The 16,376-nt window shown below is 33.8% G+C and overlaps 1 protein-coding gene across 6 annotated transcripts in view; it reads left to right on the top strand.

Annotated features, from left to right (window-relative positions):
• The window catches only part of WDR45B (WD repeat domain 45B), a 128,099-nt gene that overhangs the window by 66,598 nt on the left and 45,125 nt on the right, over window positions 1-16,376 (top strand). For all 6 annotated transcript variants that reach the window (XM_023502849.2, XM_023502848.2, XM_031968459.1 and 3 more), the window contains exons 4-5: window positions 7,707-7,794; window positions 9,362-9,456. In XM_023502849.2, coding sequence (XP_023358617.1) covers window positions 7,707-7,794; window positions 9,362-9,456 — 183 coding nt within the window. The remainder of the gene's footprint in view (window positions 1-7,706; window positions 7,795-9,361; window positions 9,457-16,376) is intronic.

Here is a 16,376-nt window from a genome sequence, read left to right as displayed (position 1 = left end):
CCGGTATTTTCTGATCATTTTTCTCATTTCTCCCTGTGAGGGCTGACTGGGACTGGGCCACACCTATTGAATTTGGACGGAAACTAAATTCCAAAACGCCCAAACACACCAATTGTTGCCAATTGATTCCAGTCACCCTAGAAGGCCTCGCCAAGCCTGTCCTGTCCAGAGACCCAGATTTTAAGACTCCAGGCCTCACAGGGTCCTGTCCAGAGACCCCTCCAGAGTTTAAGACTCAAGGGCCTCACAGGGGGCTTACCTCTGGGTTGTTGCGCAACAAATTACTTGACTGATGCATCCTCCACCGAACTGGTCGGGATTTTTACCGGGGAGTTTGTCTCTTTGCTTTGCTCCGAGTTTCTCCACTTAGAAGCCCTGGACGCTGGTGGGCTGCCTAAATCAGGGCAGGGCGCCACCCTGCCAGCACCCCAGGGGTTCACCTACTCACCACAAGTAGTGTGATCCCAGACGAGCCCCCAAAACTGTGTGGTTCAGACAGGATTTAATAAAAAAAAGCTGGAGAGATATCTGGAAGCAAAGCAAAGTTTATAATATGATCTTGTGAGAATCAGGCCTCCAATCCATGGAGCAGACAATGGAAGGGAGGAAGTGCCTTAGGGGGTAGGATCAACACTTTTTATCCCTAAAGCAAATATCCCCTCCCACCACTGACCCTCATACTTATTGGCTGAGGATGTTACATTCTAAAGGAGGGAACTACCCAAGAAATTGAACTTGACCAATAAGTAAGTTGTTTCCTATAACAAGGGGACTTAAGTATGCCCTTAGGGGATAGCAGGGAGGGGACTCAAGTATGCCCTTGACTTGATGCTTAAAGTCCTTCAGGCCTACTTCAACTCTGAAGTAGATGAAGGCTTACTCAATTTTCACAACTGTCTTGAAAGATCTCACCTCATCTAGGTCAGTTTGAAGCAGATGCATAATATATAGAGCTATTTGTAATGTGCTGTGCACTAGTATTCCTTAGAGTAGTTCTAAAGAAACAGTGCAGCAAAAAGTGAACATATTTCCATGAATTTTCTTTGATTTTGATCAAATAATCAGGTATATGAAAGTTGTAAGTTACAAAAAACCAGGAATAAGGGGCAAATAAATCAGTCCCTCTTTCTAGAGATTTTGTTCTGTTTGCCTGTATTTCAGTGATCAATACCTCATCAAGTTAATTCTTTTTCCATATTCCACTTTCCACATTATATGTGCTTATCTTTTTATCTCTATTTTAAAGCAATAATGTTACTCTCTTTATTCCCTGATCCGTGGGAGTAAGGGTTAATTGTGGAAAAGCTGGCTCAGTTTAAGAGTGTGCTGGAGCCAGCTAAAATCAGCTTACGGACCCTACCCTCTTTGTTGAAATTTTGGTGTGAACATTTGTATCTTGTAAATCAGAAATTGACCAAAATCAAAAATTAGGACTTGATTTGTTTTGTTGATTGTGTAGACTTAAGAAAGTGATGGAGAAAATGTAAATTTTTCAGATTAAATTAAAAAATGTATCATTAGGACATTTTTTTGTTTTGTAAATGTTTATTATCATACACTCTTGAGTCAGCTCACAGTACACCAGGAGCAAGGTGGTTATGAATAGAGAAAAAAACAAAATAAAAATTACTTTGGCTACTAGTAGTGTGTAGAGCCACTATAGATTTTGTGATGTAACTCCACTTGGAGTGAGAAGTTGCCAGAAGTTTCTCACATTCTCATCCATTAAGTTGAAAGGAGCCACTACAGTGCATCTAGTTCAAACTAGTAGTTCCAGTTATGCACTATTTACAGTGCATAAAGTTTCCTCATTACTACTTTGCTACTTGTAAAGGGCCTAATGTTATTCTATTTATTTGCAGGATGCTCATATATGTACATATACACATACATATACATATACATATATGTATGTACCTATATACTTATATGTAGGTAACTTAACATATGTAAGAAACACAAGGCACATCATAATTTGGTTAGAGTGTTTGTAAAAAAATTTCTATTTGGATTAGCTTATTAAGAGGAACATTATGAAAACATCGTAGACATGTCTTTATGTACCATATATATACCTATATACATTTCTCTACAAATATCAAAAGCTTTTTTGTAGGGACAGTGTCACTTCTAATTAATTTTCCTTTTTAATGGTCTTTTTGTGCCCTATAAAATATTTCAAAATTAAAAAAATAATTGAACTAAATATAAAATTAAAAAAAATTTGAAAAAGAAGGGGAAAAAAATACACCAGCGTGTGCTCAGCAAAACATGAGGAAAGGATTCAAACTATATAATAATAAATTTCCATTTCAAGAAAGCTTAGATAATAATAGTAGAGATAATATTTATGAGTGTCCATCTTTTCTTTACTTCCTTGAAGGTTATTCTTTTGTTCTTTGCTGTGCACTTTTTACTTTATTCATTTTTTTCTTTCAACCCCTCTCCCCCCACCTTATGCACAGAAATATTTATGTATACACATTTATACATATATACATACACAAATACATTCACACCCACATACACATATATCTTCATTTACCTATATATGCCCACATTTTTTCAGACGCATATATATGTAGATCTATGCTTTATACATACATGCATTTTATATATATATATATATATATACATTTACCCATATGTGCATTTGAAGCAATATTAATATGGATGACATCATGTAGATTTCTTTTTCTTCTTGCTCATGCATGATTCTGCTTTTGATCCTCGTTACAGTGTTTATGTATATCTTTTTTCTTATCCCTGCTAGCTCTTATATTTTAATTCTGCTCCTTAATTTGTCTTGCTATTACTAGACCTCTTCCTATTCTTTTCTTCCCTCTTTATTCCATTCCCTTTAATCTGTATGCCTTATCCCACTCCTGTTAATCTAAACATCCTTCTGTACCCCAACTTATCCTGTGCCACTCTTCCCCTCTTATTCCTCAACCACTCATTAATCTACATCTTGTCCCATTGCCATAAATCTATGCATTCTTCTACACCTCACCTTCGTCTATTCCCTTCTTCTTTATTTCTTCATAGATTTTGGAGGGTGATATACCCTTAATGGCATATGTATGGCATTTGTAGTGTTCCCTATTTAACTCATTACCAATGTGAGTAGCTTTTCAGAACTATGAGTCCTTCTCCATCTTCTAATGTCTGTGTCTGTTCTTCTTCAGCACCTCATTTTTATAACACAATTACTGTTTTTACCTTTTCCCAGATAGTTTTGTTTTTTAGAATCAGATCATACTCAACTCTGCCTCATTCTTTCTTTTGAGGTGCGTGCCTAGTTAACTGATGTTAATCCTGAACATAAGATACACATTTTCATGTAAAAATCATAAAAGATTTAAATGTCCATGTTGAGTTTTTTGAAATTACTCTTTTATATTGGCTCTTATGTGTTAAATTTTTCCAAAGGTTTTGGTTGAGACAGAATCCTGAAAATCTGCAAATTTATTGAATGTCCATTTTTTTTTCCCCATTCAATATTATGGGTAATCTTACTGGATATTATTTTTTTGGCAAGTAGGCTTAGTTCTTTTGATGTATGGTATATATTCTTCCAGGACCTGCAGTCATTTATTGTGATTTCTGACAAATCCTATACAGTTCTAATTATAGTGGTAGCATAGTGTTGTTTTGTTTCTTGCAAGTTTTCTTTTTGAGATTTTCCCCCCACAAAACTTGACATTAATATTAACATGTGTTTTCTACAAAGGACGTTCTTGAAGTAGTAATTGGTGGATTTTTTTTTTTTTTTCCTATTTCTGCTCTCCCCTCATATTCTTTTCCCCCAGGACATTTTTCTTGGATTATTTCTTGCATTATTGTGTCATGGTTCTGTTTTTTTTTTTTTTTTTTTTTTTTTGGTCACAGCTTTCAGGTAGTCCAATTATTCTTAAATTTTCTCTTCTTGATCTGTTCTCCAGATCTGTTGTTTACACTCTGTTCTATTTTTTCATTCTTTATATTTTGTTTTGTTGTTTCTTGCTCTCATAGCTTCACTGGCTTCCCCTTGTCCAGTTCTAATTTTCAAATAATTATTTTCTTCTTTAAGATTCTGTCTCTCCTTTTCTAGTTGGTTAACTTTTTTTTTTCATAATCTTACTTTACTTGAGTCTTATTTTGTTTTTTAGTTTTTTCTCAATTTCTTTCATGTGATTTTTAAAGTTTGATTTATGTTTGTCTACAATTCTTTCTGAACAAAAAAAAATTAACATTTTCTTTGGGTAGAAGAGGTTTTTTTTTACTTACGTGTCCTCTGAAAATGAGCCCCAGTCTTCACTATGTTCATAGTAAGTTTGTATAGTTGGGCTCTTTTTTTTTTAATGAGAAATATTATTATAATTCTAATTATACTTTTAATAATACTAATTATATTATTATGTACTTGTGGGCTGGGTAATAGTGCCTTAGTCAATTTTTCTTTTTCTTGACATCATTATTTCCTAGGGATTCCAAATTGCTATTAGTAAAATATATATATATATATATATATATATATATATATATATATATGTACAGCGCTACAAAAACAATATACCAGCAATAACTTTGCCCACACAGAGACATACAGACTGCAATGCTCAACTTCCTCCAAGTTGCCTCTGCGCTGTGATGCCTCTGTTTCCTGCAGTCTCTCTCCTGCTCTGCGTGCTCCCACTTCCAACCTTCATTGCTGCAGTGAATTCCCCTGCAGCAGCCGTGACAGGTGCAGCATGCACTGTACATCCCCCGTGCCTGTCTGTTGTGGTGGCTGCCATATTTGTACAAGGCTGCAGTTCTCTGTCTTCTGCATCTCTCTCTCTTCCCCACACCACACACCCTGGCCTGGGAACTCGCCTCACCTTGGTATCGCCTCACACTCTGTCTCCGCCACCTCAGCCCAGTGCCGGAAGAGTGTGTTGCTAATGTGAGTTTAGGTCAAATGTCACTTCTGGTCTGATTTTGCCATAACCCGGCGGGCTGCATAAATGTCTTCAGAGGGCCGCATAAATGTCTTTAGAGGGCCCCATCTGGCCCTCAGGCTATAGTTTGAGGACCCTTGCTGGTAACAATGTAATTATTTTTTAAAATGAGGTAATGCCGAAGAAACTGAGCAAGAGAGATTAGAGACCAATTCAATAATTTATTAAATGGAGAGAAATACTGGGACCAATGGATCCATGTTGATCCCAGGGATAGAGGAGACTATCATCTCAAAGAGTCTAGCTCCAAGTATTGGGGCAGCAAGCTTTTTATGGAATAACAAGAACAATGACATTACTGATATTCTAATGACATCTGAAATGGATAAACCTTTATCTTGTCAAACATTAAGGAATGTCTATAAAACCTTTATCTCAAACATTAAGAGGGGACAGTTATAACCTAAGGCAGAATACTGAAATAGGACAATTGGAGGAACTGGGTCACCCCATTAAAAGGGAACTTTGGCATAACATATTCAACAGATACCTGTAGTCTACATGGATTAAATAAAACCTGCTTTCCATTTTTTGTTTGTTTGTTTACCTGAGTGTTTACATGGGAGAACAGAATTATTTTTATATTTTTTTTTGATGTTGCTTGTAGGGAGAACTCTTGAGTTCTGAAGGGCGTTAAATACACAATTATTTAAGTTTTAAAGCCCTTTATAAATTGTCACCTTCTGTCTTTTTATCAATGAGTGAAATAGTTTCTGCCCTTAAGCAACCCACTCTTGTCAAGGAAACACCATGCAAACAAACAGCTCTATACATAAACTTAGTTACAGGATAAATTTGAAATAACTTAGGGGATATAATAGAATTGAGGTAGATTGGGCAAGAACTGTAGAAGGTAAGATATTATCTATAACTTACTTGAAGAGATCCGAGAAATCTAGGGAATAAAAATGAGGGAGAGCATTGCGGTTATCGGAGATAGCTAGTGGAAATGCACATTAAGAAGATTGTTTTATGTGAAAAAAAGCAAGGAAGCCAGTATTATTGAATTGCAGAGTTTGTGTGTAAGTGTATAATGTGTGGAAACTAGGAACGTAGGAATAAAGGCAGGTAATAAAGGTCTTTTGATTGCTAGAAGATTTTTTTATATTTGATATTGGAAGTGATAGGAGTTTGGGATGGGGGTGGAATTCACATAGTTAGACTTGTGCTTTTGGGAAATCATTTGGCTGTTGAGTAGATGATGGACTAGGGTGGAATGACTTAATGGCAGGGAGATTAAGCAACAAAGTTGTTGCAATAGTCCAGGTAGGAAGTGATAAGAACCTGCAATAGGGTGTTTAATAGTGTATGAAGAGAGAAAAGGGCATAAATGAGACCTGTCACAAAGGTGACTTACCTCAACTTACCTTAGCCCCAGATTGGATAAGAGTGATGAGAGAGAGTAGGGAGTTAAAAATTACACTAAATCTGGGAGCCTGAGGCACTGCAAACATGGTAGTATGCTTATGAAAAAATAAACTTTAAAAGGGAGGAGAATTTTGGGGGAAAGTTCACCTTTGGGATTGTTGAGTTTAAGACATCTGTTTGAGATATCCAGTTAGTTAGAGATGGGAGAATGGAAATCAGCAGAGTGGTTAGAACAAGATAGGTATGTGGGAAGCCCAGCTGTAAGTCCTCTGGAAGATGGAAACAAGATAAGATCTCTTGGAGGACTTCAGGAGACACGCCAAGGCCTCTTCCATCGCTGATATTCTATATCAGAACACCCTTGGATTATTTACTGAAAAGTATGATAGTCGACATGATCTGAGTGCATAGTGAAACAGGACCCCTCTAAAGGAAAAACAAAAAACAAGATGTGCCTTGTCTAATAGAATAAGGAAATGTCATAGCTTTGGTTATACTTTCTGTGTTATGTTGTCACTTTTGGGGTGCCCTTTTTAGGGGTACCAATTGGTTTGGGTAGTTTGGTTGATTAGTGTCTAACCGGACATTTCTATACTTTTCCAAATGGAAAAGGAATTTATGTAATGTATAACAGAAAAACATGCTTATGTTGGCATATAAAAGGGGGCAACTAGATGCCACAGTGTTTAGAGCACTGGCCCTGAAGTCAAGAGTATCTGAGTTTAAAACTGGCCTCAGACACACTTTTTAGCTGTGTGACCCTGGGCAAGTCACTTAACCCTAACCGCCTCAGCAAAAACAAACAAATAAATAAAAACTTTTCCTGTCATCCTAGCCAATCTGACAGGTATGTAGTGGTATCTCAGAATTGTCTTAATTTGCATTTTTCTCATTAATAATGACTTGGAGCATTTTTTCATATGGCTAGAAATAGTTTGAATTTCTTCATCTGAAAACTGTCTATTCATATCCTTTGACAAGATTTCTATTATTACCTTACTTTGAATCCTTAGCTCTTAGCATAAAGTGTGCCATATAATAAGCCTTAATAAATGCTTGTGGAGACCAAAGAAATTTTTAGATGAAAATCTCAAAGATTGATTCTACTTAGTGAGATCCTAAAGCTTTAAGTTCTGAGCCATAGGTTATTTTAGTTTTTATGCATAGGTTTTTTGTCATTAACATTGCATTCTCAGTGAAACGTAAGTATTTTTTTATGATAACTTACTTTAAATAAACTCTAGGGGTTCCTGCACAGTGAATTACGTTGGACTTCAGAAATAACCTTGTGATTAAACAAAATAAGTTATAACTTAATGTAATTATCATGTTAATAAGATATTTCTGACATTTTAGTGATGATATGGGATGATCTGAAAAAGAAGACGGTTATTGAAATAGAATTTTCTACAGAAGTCAAAGCAGTCAAACTGCGACGAGACAGGTAGGCTTAGTATGCATTGAATGAAACATTTGTTTTCTGTGAACACAGCTGAAATTTTATTTATGCAGAAGGAGAAATTGTCAGAATTCTTGTTTTAACTATTTACTAAATGTCCAGTTGTAATTTAAGGTTCCAAAAAACTACATATAAATTTCTTTACAATGGTATTTTATGGAAAGCACTGATAGAATTTTGCAGGACAGTAATTAATTATCTCTAATAAGTCTAAGAAATTGTTTCAGGTTAAGGATAAAGAAAAATGTAAAGGTATTTGTTGCTAAGGGATTCTTGAATCTCACCAGTGAGTCAAAATTTAAGCAGCAAAAACCATGAATAATAAAATAATAGAGGTAGAGTTTAAAATGTAGTAATTTTTCTAGGTGTACTGAAGAACATACATGTTGAAACTTCAATTATCTATAAATTCCACTTTTTTCTTAAGCATTAGCCTATGTGTGAAATTAATAAGGAAAAAAATAAGAAAAATAAATAAGAAAAAAGAAACCTATAGTTTCTTTAAGTGAGGTAGCAAAGTTATTAAGTTAATTACTGTAAATGTTAACTTTTTAAAGGAACTATTTTACCTTTGTTATAGTGAAGGCAAATAGTTGACTAGAGTAAAATAAATACAAATAAGTTATTTTGTCTTAAAAACTTACCAACTAATGGCTGTTGTGATGATAGTTTTTATTAAGCATTCAAAAGATATATGTGTGTATGTGGATTGTAAGAATTTAAAAGAAATATGCATGTGTACATGAGTTTAAAAGAAATACTCTATATGTATCTGAATATATTTGTGCTTTCTTTCTTTTCCCCTCATTTCATTTCTCTTTCTTTATATTAGTCTTGTCCTCCAAGATTACGGCTAAAAACTATATAGGATTTTCCATGAAATAACCATAAACAAGACATATATGTATAGGGATATCTGTATAGATATGTAATGTATATTACTATGCATATCTGAATAGTTATGTACATATTTATTTAGATATGGACATCAAATATGTAGATATAACTATCTAACATACATGTGTATATCTATACAAAGACACAGGAGGGGCCTTCATAATTGAACATGTATGTATATAAGTATATATATCTATTAATATATGTGTGTTTATATTTTGATATATTACAAATGTGTCTGTTCCTGTTAAGATTAATGCATGGACAGAATTTTAAAGTAATCAAATGTCATTTTAAAAAATTTATATGACGCAGATTTTTAACCAAGTCAGTTTATCTAGAAAAGTTGGTGAGATTTTTTTCCAATTCAAAATTTTGACGATTTTAATATATATTCTGTGTGGGTGATATGTTTGAATTTGAAAGCTTGAAACTCAAGAATTGACTCTTTGAGTTGAGTTTAATTATTGAAAAAGGTTTACTTTATTTTTCTCTCATGGTTTTTCCCTTTTGTTCTGATTATTCTCTCCCAACATGATTCATGATGAAATGTGTATTTAAAAAGTTAATATATACATTAACCAGAAAAAAATAAAACAATTAATTAAAAAAATTTTTGATGAAGAAATTACGTAATTTTTTTTTTTTGTTTCAGAATTGTGGTGGTTTTGGATTCCATGATTAAGGTTTTTACTTTTACACACAATCCTCATCAGTTGCACGTCTTTGAAACCTGCTACAATCCTAAAGGTAAGTTTTATGTGCTATGCCTTTTATAATTAGCTGAGTATTTGTATGCATTAGTGTTTGACCATATTACTTTTCTACTCATTAAACTTTACTTACTCTTTGATACTTCCAGAATGCATTTTGTCCTCTGGCAAATAAAACCCTCTATAACTGAGACTCTTCCTATCTTTCCAGCCTTCTTACATTGATCCATTTACACTGGCTTCCTTGCTTTTACCTATATATGACATTCCATCTACAGTCTACATAACTTTGCCTAGGCCAGATATCTCTCCTTACCAGAAATGCTCTCCCTTTTTATGCTGCCTCTTAATTTTTCCAATTTCCAAATTTCCAATTTCCATAATTCAGTTCACGACATACTAAAGGGTGGCCCTTCACAGGGACCCTCCACATGCTAATAATGTCTTTTCCCCTGAGTTATTTTACTGTTGTGTCCCCCATGGTTTTGAAACATGTTTTCATATGGTTGATTGAATTTTTTTCCCCTTAGAACATTGGCTATTATCCTTTGACTATCAGTTTGGGGGAATAACTCTTATTCTTATAAATTTGTATATTTTTAAAGTAAGACTCTTATCAGAGAAACTTGATATAGAGAATTTTATAAAACTGATTATATCTTTTCTTTTTAATTGGAACTTCATTGCTTTTATTTTTACAGAAATTTAAAATTCAGAATTCAAAATTAAAATTTTTTTAATCCTTTCATCTAAAAGGTGTTTTTTTCTTGCTCCTCTGATTTTTTTAGGATATTACCCTTTATGACTAATTAATGTCATTTGGAGCTTTTCTTAGTATATGTGAGTTAGTGGTTTTATACATATTTTTTTGCTAGAATACTTTCCAGTTTTCCCAGAAGGTATTATCAAATAATGAAGTCTTTTCCCAAGTAGTTGGCATCTTGGGTTTATCATATACTAAGCTACTGTGTTTATTTTATTTACCCTAATCTGTTTGACTGATCAACTTTTGTCTTAAGTAGTACCAAATTATTTTGATGATTACGCCTTTGTGGGATTGTTTGAGATCTGGTATTTCTAGACTTCCTTTTAAAATTATTTCCCGTAAAATTTTTGACCATTTATTTGTTCTTTATTTTTTTCTCACTCTGTAATCTTCTCTTATTTCTAATGATATAGTACTGAATGAGTGAATTAATTTAGGTACTTTTGTCTTTGTTATTATATTGAATTCTTCTACTCATAAAAATAAATGTTTCTTCCATTATTTAGATCTGTCTTTATTTGTATAGTGTTGATAGTATTTTATTTTTCCAATGCAAAGATAGTTTTCAGCATTTGTTTTTGCAAGACTTTGTTTCAAATTTTTCTCCCTATTTCTCTTAGTTCTAGCAAAAATAAAAAAAAGTTATTAGCAAATAATCAAATAATAATAAGTTAAATATGTGCAATTCTTTTAAACATATTTCCATATTTGTTGTGCTGTGCAACAAAAATCAGACCAAAAAGGAAAAAAAACAAACTAAAAATGAAAATACTTTGTTTTGATCTCCTTTGCTTTCTCTCTGGATGTGGATGGCTCACTTTACTCGGCATCAGTTCATGCAAGTATTTCTAGGCTTTTCTGAAATCAACCTGTTCAACCATATCTTATAACCAAAATCAACCTTATCCTATAACCCAAATCAACCATATCTTATAACATTCCATTATATTCATATACCACTTTCCAACTGATGGGTATCTACTTTTAAGTTCTTTGCTATTACAAAAAGGATTGCTACAAACATTTTTGCACATATGGGTCATTTTCCCTTTTTATGATCTCTTTGGGAAATAGATCCAGTAGAGTTGTGTAGTTTTTTGTAAATATATCTATATAGTTCTTTGAGAGGCTTCATGGAGGGACCCCCAAATATTTTATGTGTTTAGTTATTATGAAATTTCTCATCTTTTCCTTTTGGATTTTGTTGATAAGTTGAATTGATCTAAGTTGAGTAGATTATAGAGCCATTATGTGTCAGACATAGATTATGAGCCAAGGTCTTTGAGATAATGAGGCTGTCTCTCCACCCACTGTCTTGTAGTCCTTTTAAAAAATCATTCTCTCAAAAAGTTTTATGCATTTACTATATGTGCTAGATACCGCGTATATATATAGAAAAGTAACAATTTCCCCTCAATACTTTAGTGAGGGAGACAACAAAAAGGTAGCTGGAGATATATTTGCACAAGATACACAGTAGCTGGCAGGTAATTTCAGAAGGGGAGCACTTATATCTGGAGAGATCAGGAAAGGCCTCTTTTAAGAGACAGCATTTTAGCAGAATTTTGGTGGGAGTTAAGAGAATTGATTATTCTTGACATGGCCAGTACAAAAGCAAATGAACTAGTATTTTTCAAGTATTTTTCTTTGCTAGGTACTGTACTACCATAAAGAAATACAAAAGCAGACCAAACTCCCAAGGACTTCAGTCTCATTGGTGAGAAAACATGTACATAATTATATGTAGACAAGATGTAAATCTAAAATGTGTACAATGCATAGTTATCAATATGTAATTATAAATAATTACATATTGATAAAATATAACAAAGATATTAAAAGTTATATTTAAAATATGTAATTTAATTATATTTATATACAATTATAATAATTATAAAAATAAAAAATATTTCAAGTTAGAGATAATTTCACAGGGAATATGCTAGCATTAAGGAAGATCTGAGAAGATAAGATTTTAGAAGTAAGTTAAAAGATTGAGACAAGGAGAAAGAGCATTTCAGATATGGGGAGTGGAAGGTGGACAACTAGTGGAAAAAAAACCAGTCTCTAATATAGGGAAGGAGGAAGGCATTAAGTTGGCATTTACTAAGTGCTTTTTATAGATATCTTATTTGATCTTATTTTGGCCTTAAAATAACCCTGTGAGATGCTATTATTATTCCCTTTTTACAGATGAGGAAACTAAGTAAAACGGGGTAAATGACTTTCCCAGTGTTATATAGCTATTAATATCTAAAGATGGATTTGAATTCAGGTCCTCTCAACTCTATACCTGATTGTTTAACAACTGGGCAACCTGATTACCTAGTTATGCCTGGTTGATAAGATATGTTATTAATATGGGAAGAAAAAGAGTAGGTCATTATAATTGGATTATGGTGTGCTAGAAGGGAACAAAAGCAACTAGGTGTTACAGTGGATATAGGGTTGGGTTTGAAAGAACTTAATTCAAGTCTGGCTTCAGATTCTTACTAATTGTGTGACCCTGGGAAAGTCACTTAATCTTGTTTGCCTAAGTCATTTCATCTGTAAAATGAGCTGGAAAAAAAAATATTTTAAATCATTTATTTATTTATTTATAGCTAAGAAATACAATAAAAAACCCAATCCAAATGGGGTCATGAAGAGTTGGACATGGCCAAAACAACTGAACAACAGAAGGGAGTAAAATATAAAAAAATTGAAAAAGTAGCAGGGGTCGGTCCAGGTTGCGAATGGTTTACAATACCAAACAAAGGAATTTGTTTGATTCTAGAGGTCAATGGGAGCCATTGGAGTTTAAATTAAGGGCGTGACATGGTTGGATTTATGCTTCAGGAAAATCATTTTAGCAAATTAGTTAAGATAGAGTGGGAAGAAACTTGAGTCAGGGAGATCAGTTAAAAGGAGAGAGATGACGAGGTCTTAAATTGCAGTTGTTTGAATGGAGAAAAGAGGGACATATATAAGAGATTGGTAGAAAAGACTTATTGTTATTGTTGAATTGTTTCAGTTGCATTTGATTATTTATGACCCCATATGGAATTTTCTTGAGCAAGATACTGGAGTGGTTTTTGCCATATGCTTCTTCAACTCATTTTACAGATGAGGAACTGAAGCAAACATGGTTAAGTGACTTGCCGAGATTATGCAGACATTTATTATAATAATTTATTATAATAAATGTCTAGGGCCACATTTGAACTTGGGGAAAATGAGTTGATTCTAGTGCTCTATCTACTGCACCACCTAATTGCCCCAGAAATGACTAGATATTCTGAAAATTTGGATATGTAGAATGAGAGAGGACGGTGTTACACTTCATAGTAATACAGAAATTTAGAAGAGGGCAGGGATTTGGGGAAAAAGTACTATGTTTTGTTTTGGATATGTTGAATTTGAGGCCTCAGTGACATCACATTTGAGAAGTCCAAAAGGAATGAGAGCTAGATAGGTCCCTTGTTCTCAAAGAGGACCAAAATGACATTGCTATGTTAGAGTGAATTTAGAGTATGGCTCTCATAGTAGCTCAGAATGTTTTGCTATAGGTCAAGTACAAATACTTCTTATAAACATTTGGGGTGCATTTTCTAACTTTGTGCATCTTGTATTTCTTCTGAGCTTCTGCAGTTTTTCTTTCTTTATTTTTATTATAACTTTTTATTGACAGTACATATGCATGGGTAATTTTTTACAACGTTATCCCTTGTACCCACTTCTGTTCTGACTTTTCCCTTCCCTCCCTCCACGCCCAACCAGTTCTGAAAAAATTGTGGGGGTTTTACTGATAGTCTGCAAGTTCACTAGGAATCAGTAGTATGAAGTGTCATTCAAAATACTCCACATGATCTCTAGCTGTGGTAAGAAGGTCATAGCAAAGCATAATTAAATAATTAAATGGCTTTACTTTCTCACTGGTCAGTTATATCATCCTGTTGTTCCACAATTTTGTATTCATTCTTTGTTATCTCCTGTTGCATTTTCTGTACTTCATTTTACATTTACATTAATTTCTTTAGACGATTTCTATGTTTCTCTATCTTCAGAATTTGATCTTGATTTGATTTTGAACTTTCCCAGTTCTCTTCACTTGAATTTTCCTGTAGAATTACAGGATCTGCCTTTTTAAAAATCTCTTGGTCTTTTCTGTCTTTGAAATCTATTTTCCTGAATTCTCGTGTGTGTGTGTGTGTGTGTGTGTGTGTGTGTGTGTGTGTGTGTGTTGATCGTCGTCATTTTCAGGATTGTTAGATTTTTTTTTATTTTTCATATTGCTTTCATGCTTTTATAATTTTAAAAAATATTTTAATGTTTTTAATTTGGTATGTATGAAAGGGTCAAATTGTCTGTGATTTATATAGATGTTTAATTATGCAGTCAAATTGTAAAATGTTTTATTTCATGTCAAATGCCTGAGCAGTGTTTATTGAGTTGAATTTACATGCTGAGGCAATTGGGGTTAAGTGACTTGCCTAGGATCACACAGTTAGGAAGTGTTAAATTGTCTGGGACCAAATTTGAACCTCCTGACTTCAGGGCTGGAACTCCATCCCCAGTGCCAACCTAGCTGCCTCCGAAATTCATTCTTAGTATTTTAAGGTCTTGGTTCTAGTTTAACCATTTTCTAGGTTACTTGGTTATTGGAAAGGTTAGAGGTAGAACATATAAAAATCTTTTTCAAATTAATTTTACCTTCTTAATTTTTTTGTCTTTTGTTAGAAGTCCCTGTAAAAGAAAGTTAAATATTTAGCAAATGAATCATTTCCTCTCAAATGTTTCCATTATCTCTGACTGGAAGGCTTGTATCATCCATATCACTAAGTTACAATCCCTTTCCCAAGGTTTATTTTATTTTATTTTTTTAAATTTTATTATAGTAACTTTTTATTGACAGAATCCATGCCAGGGTAAATTTTTTTTTTTTTTTTTTTACAACATTATCCCTTGCACTCACTTCCGTTCCGATTTTTCCCTCCCACCCTCCACCCCCTCCCCTAGATGGCAAGCAGTCCTATATATGTTGAATATGTCCTAGTATATCCTAGATACAATGTATGTGTGCAGATCCAAACAGTTTTCTTGTTGCACAGGGAGAATTGGATTCAGAAGGTAGAAATAACCCGGGAAGAAAAACAAAAATGCAAACAGTTTACATTCATTTCCCAGTGCTTTTTCTTTGGGTGTAGCTGCTTCTGTCCATCATTGATCAGTTGAAACTGAATTAGGTCTCTTTGTCAAAGAAATACACTTCCATCAGATTACATCTTCATACAGTATCATTGTTGAGGTATATAATGATCTCTTGGTTCTGCTCATTTCATTTAGCATCAGTTCATGTAATTCTCTCCAAGCCTCTCTGTATTCATCCTGCTGGTCATTTCTTACAGAACAATAATATTCCATAACATTCATATACCACAATTTACCCAACCATTCTCCAATTGATGGGCATCCACTCAGTTTCCAGCTTCTAGCCACTACAAACAGGGCTGCCACAAACATTTTGGCACATACTGGTCCCTTTCCCTTCTTTAGTATCTCCTTGGGGTATAAGCCCAGTAGAAACACTGCTGGATCAAAGGGTGTGCACAGTTTGATAACTTTTTGGGCATAATTCCAGATTGCTCTCCAGAATGGCTGGATTCGTTCACAGCTCCACCAACAATGTATCAGGGTCCCAGTTTTCCCGCATCCCCTCCAACAATCATCATTATTTTTTCCTGTCATCTTAGCCACTCTGACAGGTGTGTAGTGGTATCTCAGAGTTGTCTTAATTTGCATTTCTCTGATTAATAATGATTTGGAACACTCTTTCATATGAGTGGTAATGATTTCAATTTCATCATCTGAAAATTGTCTGTTCATATCCTTTGACCATTTATCAATTGGAGAATGGCTTGGTTTCTTATAAATTAGAGTCAGCTCTCTATATATTTTGGAAATGAGGCCTTTATCAGAACCTTTAACTGTGAAGATGTTTTCTCATTTTGTTGCTTCCCTTCTAATCTTGTTTACATTAGTTTTGTTTGTACAGAAGCTTTTTAATTTGATATAATCAAAATTTTCTATTTTGTGATCAATAATGGTCTCTAGTTCGTCTTTAGTCACAAATTTCTTCCTCTTCCACAAGTCTGAGAGATAAACTATCCTATGTTCCTCCAATTTGTTTATAATCTTGTTCTTTATGTCTA

The sequence above is a fragment of the Sarcophilus harrisii genome, chromosome 4 (genome assembly GCF_902635505.1).
Source record: "Sarcophilus harrisii chromosome 4, mSarHar1.11, whole genome shotgun sequence".
Lineage (NCBI taxonomy): Eukaryota > Metazoa > Chordata > Mammalia > Dasyuromorphia > Dasyuridae > Sarcophilus > Sarcophilus harrisii.
Note: the sequence above shows the minus strand (reverse complement) of the source record. Positions and strands in the feature narration are given on the sequence as shown.